Source organism: Haemorhous mexicanus, chromosome 2 (genome assembly GCF_027477595.1).
Source record: "Haemorhous mexicanus isolate bHaeMex1 chromosome 2, bHaeMex1.pri, whole genome shotgun sequence".
Lineage (NCBI taxonomy): Eukaryota > Metazoa > Chordata > Aves > Passeriformes > Fringillidae > Haemorhous > Haemorhous mexicanus.
The window spans coordinates 33167715-33181864 of record NC_082342.1 but is presented as its reverse complement, the minus strand read 5'-3'; the positions used below and the strand labels follow the sequence as shown (position 1 = coordinate 33181864).

At 41.1% G+C, this 14150-nt stretch overlaps 1 protein-coding gene across 2 annotated transcripts in view; it reads left to right on the top strand.

Annotated features, from left to right (window-relative positions):
• CRACR2A (calcium release activated channel regulator 2A) overlaps positions 1-5468 on the top strand; it is a 56818-nt gene extending 51350 nt beyond the window's left edge. Inside the window, exons 17-20 of one of the 2 annotated variants that reach the window (XR_009485306.1) lie at positions 138-214; positions 1144-2181; positions 3680-4411; positions 4680-5468. Coding sequence is in view for 1 of the 2 variants with exons in the window: in XM_059838306.1 (XP_059694289.1) it covers positions 138-214; positions 1144-1234 (168 nt within the window). In the remaining variant the exon portion in view is untranslated. Of the gene's footprint in view, positions 1-137; positions 215-1143; positions 2182-3679; positions 4412-4679 lie in introns of those variants that run through there. The other variant, XM_059838306.1, reaches the window with a different exon arrangement.
• Positions 5469-14150: the final 8682 nt, after the last annotated feature.

The window sequence follows — 14150 nt, the reverse complement described above, 5'->3', positions numbered from 1 at the left end:
CTCTAGAATTAAAATCCTAAGATCATCTATTTCTCCTTCTTTATTTTCATATTTCAGTATATCTGTTTTCCTCTTTTTACAGCTGGAGTGAGACATTGTGCAAAAGTAATTGAAATGGCCTTTCTTTTTGATTGTAGGATTACAATTTAATTTTCTATGAATGCAGTGCATATTCTGGGTACAATGTGGAAAAGTCCGTGCTTCATTTAGCTAGGTAAGAAGAAAACACCAACAATGAGTTTTATGTGCCTTGACTGCCCTGTAACTGATGACATTGTGAATTTGCTTTGTTTAATTAGTTTTATGTTATATTATATTATATTTATATTAGTTTTATATTTATTAGTTATAGGAACTCAGGGTGGTGAAATATTCGCTGCTTTTAAACTGTTCTGTATCCTGACTCTGTTGCTCTGACTGAGAGTTGCTCAGGTTCATAAAGAGTTATGCTGGTGAAACTCTGTATAGATCCAGAAACATCTGGATTGTTGCCAGGAAAGCTGAGGGCCTTGGCTGTTGTGATAATTCTTGCAAGAATTTCCTGAAGGTTTGCAGAAATATGCTTGAAAAATGGCTGCTGCTGACTCCTTGCAGCAGGACACTGGATATGCTTCCTTCTTCCCTCTGCTCATCACAGCTCAAATTCTGCTGTCTGCCTGGGGGCTGGGAGACAGGAAGAAGTGGATTTTTGAAGTTATATAAAGGCTAGAGGTAAAGATACAGGAAAATATGGCCCCTCTGAACTACTTACAGAGGTGAAGACACTGGTTGGCAATTCTCTAATATTGTTGCTGAAATCAGTGAAATTTTGTGAAATTGTCGGTAATTGATGAATGTCTACGCAGCCAGATTTGTTTTAGTTTTTGTTCCAGCCTTAAAAGTAAGAAATGAAAGTCACTATTCTGAGTCTGTGTAATATGCAATAAATGTTGACAATCAGCACTAACTAAATTTTTCTAACTAAATGAACAAAGGCAGTTGTGTGATGGAGCCACCATAATTGTACTTTTTTTGCTTGTTTGTTACTTCACAGAGTGTTGTCATCTTCTGTTAAATCTCTGGACAATTTTATACTCTTGGGAAAATGTTTTTTGTTCAATCTCTTGTGAGTTTTATTGACTTTTTTTTCTTTCTTTGCTCCAGGATTTTAAAAGAACATGAAGATAAAGTGAAAGAGAAAACCATCGAACTTCAGTCTGATACAAATAAAAAGTCATGCTGTATGAGGCAATAAAATGCTGAGGGCATGTTTAGACAAGCCATACATTTGTAAAACACTACCTGGCACTATCAAATTTGCTTTTATCTTCCAAATATTTCTTCTGCTGTGTTCTGACTGTCAGTGTAAGTGAAAGTTAAAATCCTTATATGATCTGATCTTGCTTTTATAAATATTGTCTTTAGTTAATTGACAGTGTATCTGGGGCAGTAACAGTCTTTCTGTTTGATGCCTAACACCACTGAATCCTGCTTTGTCATCAGGCTTGTAGAAGCTGCCACATTATTAATAAGAAGAACTAATTTTATGAGAAGAAAACTATTTTGAATATGAAGTAAATTCCTACTTGTGTGAATAACCCATCCTCTGAATACTGCTTATTTCATTTCTGTTCAGACCCTTAGATCCTGATTTTGTGCTAAGCTCTCTACAGTTTTTTAAAAATTGCCATAGGTGTAGTTGTTTGTAGTTCAAGAGATGTTAAGGCTGACTGAACAGCTCTTTGTCTCCAAAAGTCTGTCACAGGAGGTGTCATAGAAAATTTTGGAGGTAAAATTTTCAGAAACAGCAGATCTTATTTTGAGGAAGATTTTGAAAAACTTAACTTTCACATTAAATGAGTGAAAAATCTCACCGAAATTCAGTGAGATATTGCTCTTTTAGCAATGCTAAGAAAAAATTCCTCCTCATGTTGGTAAACACTTGACTGCTTTTTTAAAAGCAGCTGCCACACAACATTCCTCCAGGGCCTGATAGCACTGAGACACATAGTTTACCCATGGGGATGCGTTTTAGAAAATCATGGCCCATCCTGTATCATAAGAAACACAGATGTCAATTATCTTTGGAAGCTTTTGTGGAATATAAATGGAAATAAGAAACTTGAGAGCGCGTCACCCAGCCACCACATGATCAACAATTATTCCTGGTGGGATGTGTCTTCACTGCATCCAGCTCTTGTGGTAAGCATTTAAGAACAAGTATTTACAATGGTGAGCTTGTTGGGAAAGTGGAGCCCGTGGCATAATTTATTTCATCAAAATATCACACAAGATGGTAGATTTCATTGTATAAAACTGTTACAGACATTATGTTTTTAATCAATTTTCTAGATGTTTTTAAAAAATTATTTTTTATTTAACTAATGAATCAGTTTGAAACTAAAGATGAATAATAAGCATTAGCTCAATAAGTAACTCTGTTTTGGATAAGAACTTTGTCAGTAATTAATTGTGCTCTTGGGATTTCAGTCTGATCAAAGGTGTTTGTCTAGTTCCAAGAACTGCACAATAGGGGTTTATAGACTTTCCCCTACAGCAATTTCTATATCCATACCAGCACTCAAATGCCCCTTCCTATGCCTTGGGGTCTGAATGTGACCCCTTCCCTATCAGGTAGAATAAAAAAACAGGGGTTTACTTCTATAAGGAATGATGGATGAACCAAGCAGCCCAGGATAAGCTGATTATTAAGCGTTTTTCCCTTGTTGATTCCTGAGAATCTGCTCATCCAAATGACAAAAACTCCCCTTGCCTTCAGTGAGGTGCCTAAGAAGCTCTAAAACACTAAATGAGCAAAATGAGTATCCATTACTGAAAATCAGTAGGCTTTCTGTTCACTTCCCAGGGTTGCTTCTTGAAGTCCATTACTGGTTGTGGAGAGTTGAGCCACCTTATCGACTGTGGCATGTTATCCATCATGGAAATCTTAGAATTGAACCATCTGTGTTCAGTCCTAGCTGGAGCTGAACTAATGCAAACCATTAATTTAAACATCAACAAAACCAACACTTTATCCCAATTTCAGCTAGGAAAAAAGTGTCATCAGTTTAAATATTGGCTCTGCTAATTGATTTTGAGTGATCTGTTCCTCCATTGAGGAACCAGCTATATTTCCTCCAGTCTCTCTCAGCCTCAGGAAGACAGTTTGAACCTTTAGTTTCAGCTTTACTGTCCATGATTCTCACCCTACAAATTCAGATCCTTAATTTCTTTTTCCCTGAAGTTCATCATTATTTTGAAGGTCAGTGACAAGTGAAGGGGTTTTTCTTTCTGACTCCTACGGGATCATTTTCATTTGGGTGTCTTTAAGCATGCACTGAGACCCTGCAAGCAGGATGTACACAATTTGAGAATAGACAATGCTAAGAAGCAGCTGAATCCTGGGATGAGGGTGATTCTCCTTCTACAGACAAATCTGGTGCAGTCTAGCACCCAGGCAATGTCTTCCATCTAGGACTGATAGCTGTGGCTGCTGCTGATCCTTTTTGGAAGTCCAGCCAAATCCCAAGCTGAGTACACACTGCGAGGGTGCAGATAGACACACAGCACCAACAGAGTCATCAGCCACACAGACCACACAGAGATTGATGTCTTCACTGCTTGTCGCCCACAGATACACAAGCAGCATTCCTATAAATATGAACACAGATAACCTAATCCTCTTCTTCCTTTCCAACAGATCAAGACTGAAGTTTGCTGATGGAAACGTGTGTGTAAACAACTCCTGTGACTTGCAGTGCTCTTTTTCTCCCACTCTGCCCTACACCTCTCCCCAGGATCAAGCAGTAAATCAGGTTTAATGAAAAGACTGAATGTCCTGCAGCTATGGGGCACAAGGCTCATTCAGATAAATTCTGACCAGCAGCTTGCCCACATACAACTGGTCCCTTTTATTCTACCTTCTCTTGATTTTTTCCCACGCTTATTCTTATTCCACCTACCCTGACCCCTCCCTTTCTCTGTCCTTCATATCCCTAAGAAACAACTTGTTCCTAGTTGCCTTTTCCCTGTTAGTCCCAGGTTTTCTACATCTGTACTCACGTATCTATTTCTTCTGCCATTTCCTGTCACCTTGACTTTATGTGTTGTTGTTGATACAGTTACTGAGGTGGTGCTGACCTTGCAAATTTCCACTCCCAAAAGAGTCCCAAATATTCCCCTGCAATTATTTGTGAGGTTACTGTGTAACTCCCCCCCTGTCCACCTTGGAAGTCCAGGCATGGCACACAGTGCTGTTTGTAACAACTTTCAGCTTTTCACTCTGTTATTTGCAGTGTTCAGAGTTGCTTGTGTCATGTCCAGGATTTCTCATGGTCTGTTTGGTTATCTAAACCTCAGGTGAGGGCTTATTCACCTGTTGGCACACCTGAACAAACAGCAGTTACGGGTGGACTCATGCTCACTGAAGAAGGTATGAATAACATGCTACAAGGCTCTACTCCTGGACAGATTCTGCTGTCCAGCTGGTCATCAGACTGGTGTGGGAATTGCCAGGTTCCCACCTTCCTTGATGCTAACTGTATTGCTGGGTTGCTGTCTTCTTACTCTCCAGGAGGATTTATACCTCCTGGCAGTATTTTTCTCAGCTCTTCAGAAAGTTAATACTGGCTTAACAAAAGTGAAACTTCCTTTTCCTCTTTTCTTTCCCCCCCCCCCCCCCCCCCATTTTTCCATTTCAGTTCTCCATTGGGAGAAATTTATCTCTGCCTGGTCAGGTACCCAGTACTGACAGATCTCTGGATATGCACAGTACAAAGGCCATTTGCATGGATGTAACAGAGTGCTCCTAACCCTTTGGAAGTGAATGTCCATGAATTACTGTGTGCCAGTCAAAACAGGTTCCAGCCTGCCCAGATGTGAATGGCACAACAGTGGAAAAAATCATTGCACGGTATAACCTCCCTGAGAGAAGTGTACAGCACCTCCTCACATACCAGATTTAAGGAGTGATCTGCAGCTGTTAAAATGGGAATGCTCCACAGACCACCCTGAAGCAAGTTTGCCTCTGAAAGAACTGCAGTCAGTGGTCACACCCCATACTGGAGCAGGGACAAATGAGGAACAGGACAACTGGGAGCATTGGGATTGAATGGCTGGAACCATATTATTTGGGGTGGCAGAAAGCATTACACACAGCCCCACAACTTCCTGTGCTGCCTGTTCGCTCCCTGGACAAATTCTCACAGACTGATTTGACTTCTTGACTTCATAGTGAAAAAAAAGGAAGCTGAAACTCAGGAGCAGAAGAGAGAAAGAATGTGAATAAATACATATGTCTAATGGTTTACACTCCTTTTCCTTCCCCAGAACCTCAATCATTGATAAAAGATTTGTGTACTTGGGTAGTAAATTAGCTCAAGTAAAATTTCCCAACTTGGGACCATTTTTGTTTGCAGCATCCGTATATTGGCAGAATTTTCTACCATGTGAGATCATTTTGAAATAAATCCACTTTATCATCTGCACAAGTGGAAGCTTGTTTTAGAAAGCAGAAACATGCTCATAAAGCTCATCAGTGGCAACTTCCTGAATTCATCCACAGCTGTTATATAAATAATGGGTCTTTTTTGATTATTGAAGTTAGAGGAATTGCAATAGCACTCACATACACTTCTGGAAAAAGAAGAGAGTTGAGCACTTTGGCCTGTTCACACATCAAACAACTGAAGTTCTTTTAGTATGAAGCTATTAAAAGGCACCTGGTCATTGTCTGATGAAAATAGGCTTCTCAAGGTGTAAAAAAACCCAGTAGGTTAACTTTACAGGGCATGTATAAAAGTTCATTTCTATTACTAATCTGAAATATTGTATGCAGTGACACTGAATCCTTCCAAATGTACTAGAATTTGAAGGACATTGGATTAGTCAGATAAGCATTGCTTATTTCCTTTCAAACACTGAAGAGGAAAGTGTTTCAAGCAAGTCCAGCTATATTGGACAGCTGTGTTTAGCTTCTGCAGTTGTCAGTGCCTTTTCTGCCACAAGCTTCTCCTGAGCACAACAGTCATTACAAAAAAAAACCAGATTCAGAGGAGCTTTCTCACTGGAAATGTCTGGTTCTCATGGGTTGAACAGGAAGGGAGCAGGGAATCCTGTGGAACTGAGACATTTGAGTAAAACATTATGTGGCTCTGAATCTTACTCAAGCACTCCCATTATTTGAGGTGCTGTTTGAGTGTCTGGGTAATGATCAGTGAAGACCCTGCTGAGTTTTGTGTGGCTGATGACATTAGTGTGTTGTGTATGCATCTGTACCTTAGCAGTACATACCCAGCTCAGGTTTTGGCTGGGCTTGCAGCAGTGAAGAGCAGCAGCCACAGCTACCATCCCTCTATGACATACCGTGTTGTGCCTGGCATTCTGTCTTGTGCCATCTTTGCCTCACCTTGTGAGAGCCGTGCTCTTTTGCTCAGAGCATACATAACATGCTTTTTTAGGTCTTGTGTCACTGTATCCAGCTTAATTTTTTTTTTTTCTGTCTTCTTAATGACCTCGTTTGTAAACTGAGTATTATCAGCTTTGGAAAATCAGTCTGCCTATTTGCAGGATTCAGTGCTGCTGCAGCACTACACTTAAATCTTACCTTTTCAGAGCAGATCAAGTCTATGATCTGGGAATATGAATATTGCTGTGACTGAATAGCTGTTGCTAAAGCTCAGGTGCTGCTGTTTTCAGAGGGTAGACCACTGGGTAGGTTTGCAGCTCTCCATTCCTGCCAGTCATTACTCCTCCATTTTACCTTTTACAAGTTGTTAGAACCCTGCAACAAGCCATTTTAGGCCTTGGCAGTATCTCAAGGGAATAAAAATAATAGAGAAAAGAAGAAAAAGACAGAATTCTCTCCTGTGTTAGTGAGCTGAACTAGCCCAGCGAAATCTGACAAATACCACAGTTAGTGGGAGGATATGGGCGGAAAACACAGCTAAGATCACAGTTTTGAGAAAGAGGTTTAGAGGGGTGGGCAGCCCTTTTTGAGCACCAAGAAGGTGTTTAATTGTCTTACCTCTTTTGAACCTCGTCTTTAAATATTAATAAATGGAACTGGCTGTGAACCATGTTTCTCAGGCAGCCTCGGGAGCTCAGTATTGCTGCAGCCAAACACCAGTTTGGATACCTGTGATGGGGGCTGGAAAGCCTCAGGACTAGCAGTGCATAGCTCAGAGGTAAGGAAGGCTCTCAGCTCAGATGCCTCCCTTGAGAGCCTGAGTGAACCCTCAGTTTCTGCATGGCCTTCTCTCAGTTCTTACAGGTGCAAATGACTGAACTGCATTGAACTGCACTACTTGACAGCTTTGAACAAGGTCCTTTGAATCTAGGCTATTAAGGCTCATCAGTTGTCATAGCAACCCTGTATTGTATGGATTTATATTATGAAGCTGTAATAAGGCTGTTGCTCATCCCTCTGAAATGAGGCATAAATCACTAATGCAGTTTCTCAGTGACAGGACTTCTTTAAGTACTATTCTGACAGAGAAACTGATTTGCATTAAATGACATTTCTGTCAGAAAGACGGATGATAGGAGTGAAACTTTCTACAGGTATGCTATAAGCATTTTTATTTGTAACCCTCTGTAGAGTCACCTTTTACACTGAAATAATTTGTGTCATTAGAAGCCCCAGGGGAGGCTGTGCAAGGAATTCTAAACTCAGGTAAAATGCTGCTTGCTCTTGGCTTGTCCCATGCAGGGAATGCTGCACAGCAGTCAAGTGCTGCTCAAATGATTAAATAGTGAATTTTTTGTTTAATGTTTGTTCCTTGCTGACATGATTCTTGTGTAGAACAGTAGCTAAATGTACCTTTCTGTCATTGCTGTGCAGACAGTGCAGCTGTGCAAACATGGTAGAGCTAGATTTCTGTAGGGTGCCATTGGTCAAGAAAGTGAAGTCATTCACAAATACAGACATCTATCAAATGATTAAAAATTAACTTCTGGCAGGTTTCAAAATGTAATGCTAAATAAGCTAGGCATGGTTTATTGTGAAGAGGATTTGTACCCAATTTGCTGATAACTTACAAAGTCCCCATTTTTGGAAGTTTTCAAAACAGTGATTTGACACAGCTTTGAGGACATTTCTGCTTGGACTAAAAATTTCCAAGGTTTCCTTACAACCTACATTTTGGTGGTACAGATGGAAAAATCCCCAAACAAATACCATTTTAGTTAAGCAGACTGTTTTGAATGTCTGCTTTGGGTACCAACATTAAAGCTGAGCAGTTAATTTAAGATCACCACAACACCTGCAACAGAGCATTTAAGGGTGTTATGAAAGCGCTCTGTGGTGCAAGACATCTCTAAAGAGCAAATGTCTGTCCTGTCTTCCAGAAGGGTAAGAAGAAGGGTCCAGACAGCAATGAGCCTTACAGTGCCTGGGAAGGTGATGTACAACTAGTCCTGGAAGCCATTCTGTGATACATGAAGGACAAAAGGGTGATCAGGAATAATCAGCATGGAATGACAGTGGGGAAATTGTGCATAATGAAGCTGATAGTTTCCACAGTGAAATGTCTAGCTTGATGGATGAGAAGAGATTCATGGATGTTGTTTAACTCAGCTTTAGTAAGGCTTTTGACACTCTCCCATAACATCCTCACTGACAAGATGACAAAGTGTTAGACAGTTGGACAGGAAACTGCTCTGAAGACCAGCTGAATGACTGGGCCCAGGGGGCTTAAAGGAGAGAAAGCTCAAGAGGGATCTTTTCAGTAAAGGTAAATACTTGATGAACTTTGGGAATGAAAAGAAGGGAGCCAGACTCTTCTCTGGAGTATCCTGTGACTGCTGTAGAAGAGGCTACAGGCACAAATTGAAACACATGATATTCCATCTGAACACAAGAAATTATATTTTCTTTTTTCCTGTGGAAGTTCTCAAACACTGGACTAGTTTTCCCAGAGAAGTTGTGGAGTATCCATCCTTGAAGATATCCCAAACCTCACTGTAAGTGGTCCTAGGCAACCTGTTCCAGCTTGTCTTGCTTCAGCAATGGGGTTGGATGTTTTCAAGAGAGTGGTAAATCACACTGGTACTTTCTGTCTTCCTCAATTCTAGCTGTCTATAAATGTTTAATGTTTTGTGGGACTGGCAGTATCTCCAGGCCAACTAGATTTATCCTTGCTGTCACAGGCATTTACATGAGTGGACTGTAGCAAGAAGGACACATGACACACAGGCAAGTAGGAGATGGGGACAGCTTAGTAGACATGTTCGAGAAAGGTCTGGTTTTGGTTTATAAGCAGATTCCACAAGGGGAATCCTACATATCACCAAAGTACAAGCTAGAAATGTCTCAAGATGAAGGAAAAGAAACAACATATTATCCCAGTACTGTTGAAGGAACAAGAATGGGAAGAACATAACATGGTGTCAGTGTTCTGGCAAGCAAAAGTGAATTTTGCATTTGGACCCATGAACATTAGGTTGCAAGGGTCTAGGAATTTGCCCAGATGGAGAGTAGACATCCTGCTGCTTAACAGAATTCCTACCTAATGGTATAATTTAGCAACAGTATTCAAATGGAAATTTCTCCCAGAAAATGTTAGACCTTCTTGTCTTCACTACTTTTGTTAGTGGGTTGTGTCAGGACAATTTACCCAGTCTTCTGAGAGTTTTCCAATTATTTTCTTAAGTTCTTTTCTCAGTTACCTCCACATCTTTACTGGTAAAGGATACCTTCACTTTTTGAATTCTGCTGCTTTCATACCCTCAATTCACAGCTCAGAATGTATTGTCATTATGTGTTCTGTTTTGTCGTTGGCTACTTGACGTACAAATGTTATCCATCACAGGCTCCTGCTTCAGCTTTGCACAGCACTTACGTTTCTTGCTATCTACACTCACCCCATAGGAAAGGGAGCAAAATAATGAGATTTTTTTTTTCTGAGATAGTCCCTCGGTGCTGATAATAGCAATTATATTTGCTTTAATCATATCTCATTAGCTAATGACATTGATTTGTTATGCCAATAAAAGTGAAAAATATGCCACAATGGTGATAAAGTGCTTCAGCTAACTGATTGGCATTGCAAGTCACTGTTAATGAGTTACACACGCCTTTCTGGGCTGCCAGTTCATATTCCTGCATCAAAATGGTAGGGCGAGTATGGTTTGTGATTAAATCCTGTTGTGACCTTAACACAGGGGTCCATTTCTGGTTCTAGGGCTGTGTTGTACTGGAAATGCTGATGGTTCCTTTATGTAAATGGGAAGTGGCTGGACACAAAAGCACAGAACCAAGCTGCAAAAGAGGACGTTCTGTTTTCCACATGAAGACTTAGGGGTCAGCTCAGGCTTGATCTTGCTGATTGCTGTCCTTCTAAAAGACCACACTTGATGATTCAGAGGAATGACTTGGATTGTAGCCCAAACCTGTGTGTTGTTTGAGGATGTAAGACTGATTTTGTGCTGCAGTTGTTATCTCAAAGGTAACATGGTTTCTTTCTGTTTCATAATCACACTATAGTATCTCCCCAAGCTTTCCTAACTATAAAGCTAACTGTATCTTCATGTTGTTTGCATCATCACAAGTCTCCATTGTTGGTTTCCACTCAAAAATGAGAAAAATATCAAACATACAAAGAAAAGATAAAGGGAAGGGAGTCAGGGAAATTGTGTTGGTACCCGTAGAGCCTGAAAAACATGCAAAGAGAACAGCAGAGATTTCAAAAATTTTGAGAAAATAAAAATCTTTTTTCTTTCTTGTCAGTTGTGTCTGGACCCTAGAAGAATTTTTTTTTTTGTCTAAGAGACAGGTGGTCTGCTTTAGCAGTCATCTGTGAGCAGTGGTCTGCTTCTTTCTCTGTCTCGACTGTGTAGAACACATCTTTTACCTTTTTTGTGCCTTTCCCCAGAAGCAGCAGCTATTTTCAGGGAACACTCTTGTTCCCTGTAGGCGTATACTGCCCTGGTTCACCCCAGTCATCATACTGTGCAGAAACACCAGTTTTCTGGGAAATCTCTAGCTGATGATTCATGTTCTCTTTACTCTAAACATATTGTTATATCAGATCTGAAGCATCAGGTTTATTTCTTTAGTTGCTTTTTACAAAGATTTGTAGGTGCTGTTAATTCACACTTAATTTCTAGGAAGCTTAGATGCCATCTAAAGGATTTGTCTTCTATATGATCCCACATGTGCTTAGCAGATTAAGATCTATGATGATCTCTGAGAAATGTTGAAAGAAATGTTTCAAAAAAAGGTGAAAGCCTCCCCTTTTCCAGTTGGAACTAGTCTGTTAATGCTTCATACTATTGAAAAAGAAATCACCTGGCTTAGTTGTTTATTCCAACTAGGCAGATGCACTGGCATACATTTAGACCTTATAAGCCAATAAGAATTGCTCATAAAATGTGTCCTCCATGGCACCAGCACAGCACAATAAGAAAACTGAAGATCTCTTTTAAATAGTGGTCCTTGGGATTATGTTTGTTGCAAAACCCTTAGATGCATTTGTTAAGCACAGTGTAGCAGCAGCAACATAGACTGCTGGGGGAAAAATGGAGGAGGAGGGATTGCAGGTGGATAGGAGGTGTGATTCATATTAGGCTAGGATGCAATCATGGAGTGTGTAGGGAAGAGGGGAGTTACCCTGAGGGGACTAAGGTGAGAACTAATTGTATCTTCCTGTGCCTAATGGAGAGTTACAGTGAAAAGAGAGCCAGGCTTTTCTCGGGGGAAAATAGTAAAATGACAAGAACCAACAGTCCTTGGTTAAAACAAGAGAAATTCAGCTGAACATTAAGTGTCCCTGCGAGATTATTACAACATTGGAACAGCTGCACAGAGAGCCTGGGGAGAGTCTTTGTTCTTGGAAATCAAAGAATCCCTGAATGGTTAGTTTTGGAAAGGACCACTGGAGGTCATGTAGTCTAAACCCCTGCTCAAGCAGGGTCCCTTAGAATCCATTACTCAGGATTAGTTTCCAAGTGATTTTTAAATATTTCCAGGGGAGGAGATTGCAGAACCTCTTTGGCCAGGCTGTTCCTGTGCTTGGCCCCCTGCACAGTGAAGTTCTTCCTCATGAAATCATAGAATATCCTGAAGTGGAAGGGAGCCATAAGGATCATTGAGTCCAACTATTGGCCCTGCGCAGCACAGCCCCAAGAGTCATACCATTTGCCCGAGAGTAACATTTCATGAACTCTGTCAGGCTTGGTGCTGCGACCACTTCCCTAGAGAGGCTGTTCCAGTGCCCAGCCACCCTCTGAGTGAAAAACCTTTTCCTGATATCCAACCTAAACCTCCCCTGACTCAGCTGCATGCTGTTTCCTTGAGTCCTGCTGCTGGTTGCAAGGATGCAAAGATCAGTAATTTCTCCTTTGCTTCTCCCTGTGAGGATGCTAAAGATCACAATGAGGTCTCCCTTCAATCTCCTCTAGGCTGAGCAAACCAAGTGACAGTCTCACGTGGAACTTCCCGTGCATCAGTTTCTGCCCTTTGCCTCTTGTCCTGTTGGTTGGCACCACTGAGAAGAGTCTGGGCTCATTCTCTTGGCACTCCCCCTTAAGGTGCTTACAGACATTGACGAGACCCCCTCTCAGACATCTCTTCTTGAGGCTGAGCAGGCCCAGCTCCCTCAGCCTTTTCTCCTAAGAGAGATGCTCCTGCCCCCATCATCCTCATTCCCCTCTGCTGGACGCACTCCAAGAACTCCATGTTTCTGTGAAGCCCAGAACTGGACACAGCACTCCAGATTGAGTTTACCAGGACTGAGTGGAGGGGCAAGATCACCTCCTTCATACTGTTGACAATGTTCTTCCTAAGGCACCCCGGATATTATTGACCTTCTTGGCCTCAAGGACACACCTCTGGCTCAGGGACAGCTTGTTGTCCACCAGCATCTTCAGATCCTTCTCTGAAGAGCTGCTCCCCAGCAGGTCAGCCCTGTACTTTCTAATCTTCCTAAAGCAGGGACTTAGTCTTCATTATTTACATAGAATACCATGTATCCTTTATAAACTTACCTTCAAAGTGAATGAAGTTATCTATAATCAAATCTGTACATGTCAAATAAATTTCTGAATTAATATTAAATTTAAAACAAATCCTCTTAGAAATTATCTCTGAGAAGGTTTTTCAAATTAGCACTGTGGTAAAAACATGTCTTGGGTATTACTGGGTAAATATTACCACCTTGGGTAATATTCTTGTTCCCATTTTGGACAGTTTTAACTCTTATTAGAAGTCTAAGACAGTATTAAAAGGCTGTAAACCCCCAATTTTGCACATAGAGAGGTCCCCAGAACAACCCCTGCAAAACCCAATCCTGAAACTATTGACATCTGGCAAGGGTTACTTGGTGCTGGGAATAAGAAGCTCTTAAGAGCATAGAGCCATACTATGATGCTCTTTAGAGAACCTCGGGAATACAGTGGCCCCCCTAACACTAGGGACTACTTCCTTAATCCTGTCAAGCACTGCAGGTGTGAATTGCCCACCGTGCCTTTTAGAGGCATGCTCAGCATGGAGCTTTTTTTGAATGCTCCTTTTTGTTTCAAGTGACAGAACAATCCCTGAGGAGCGCTTTAATACTTCTGCCTTAAGATCAGAGTCAAGGCAGAAGCGACCTGCTTTCTCTTTTCTCTGGTGCTGTTACTCATCAGGGACAGTCTTTTGTGTAAATACTGTATTTCTGTTTCTTTCTCATGCTCTGTCCTCAGCTCATGATCTGCTTTTCCTGTCTGTGGGAAGGGAATTAAATCTTTTAAACATGTGTCTGTTTCAGCTCTCAGCTGTCATTTTGTCATTATATTTTAATGCAAAGCTTTGAAAATCAGTGGCTTGGGTTCAGTCCTGGAGTCCACAAGAGACCTTCTTATTAAAGCCTTGAGAAAATGGGGCTCAGACTCTGTGGTAGTTACCTGGACTTGGATTGCTGAGGAAAGGCTTGTAGCTGATTGCACCTGACCTGCAAGATCTTTGCATACCTGTTTCACTAATGCTGACCTAACCGGTGCTATGCATGCCAAACTCACCTGTGCTTTCAAAACCTTGGTGGTAGGTAACAGCTCTAATGGCCTTGCAAGCCTGCATTTGCTTTTTGATCACTGTGATTTGAAGGCACTCGGGTAGGCACTCTCAGTTCTTTCTGTCATGGAGAAATACATGATTTTTTTTTTTGATGTAAAGAAAAGCACAAGCTAATTTTCCA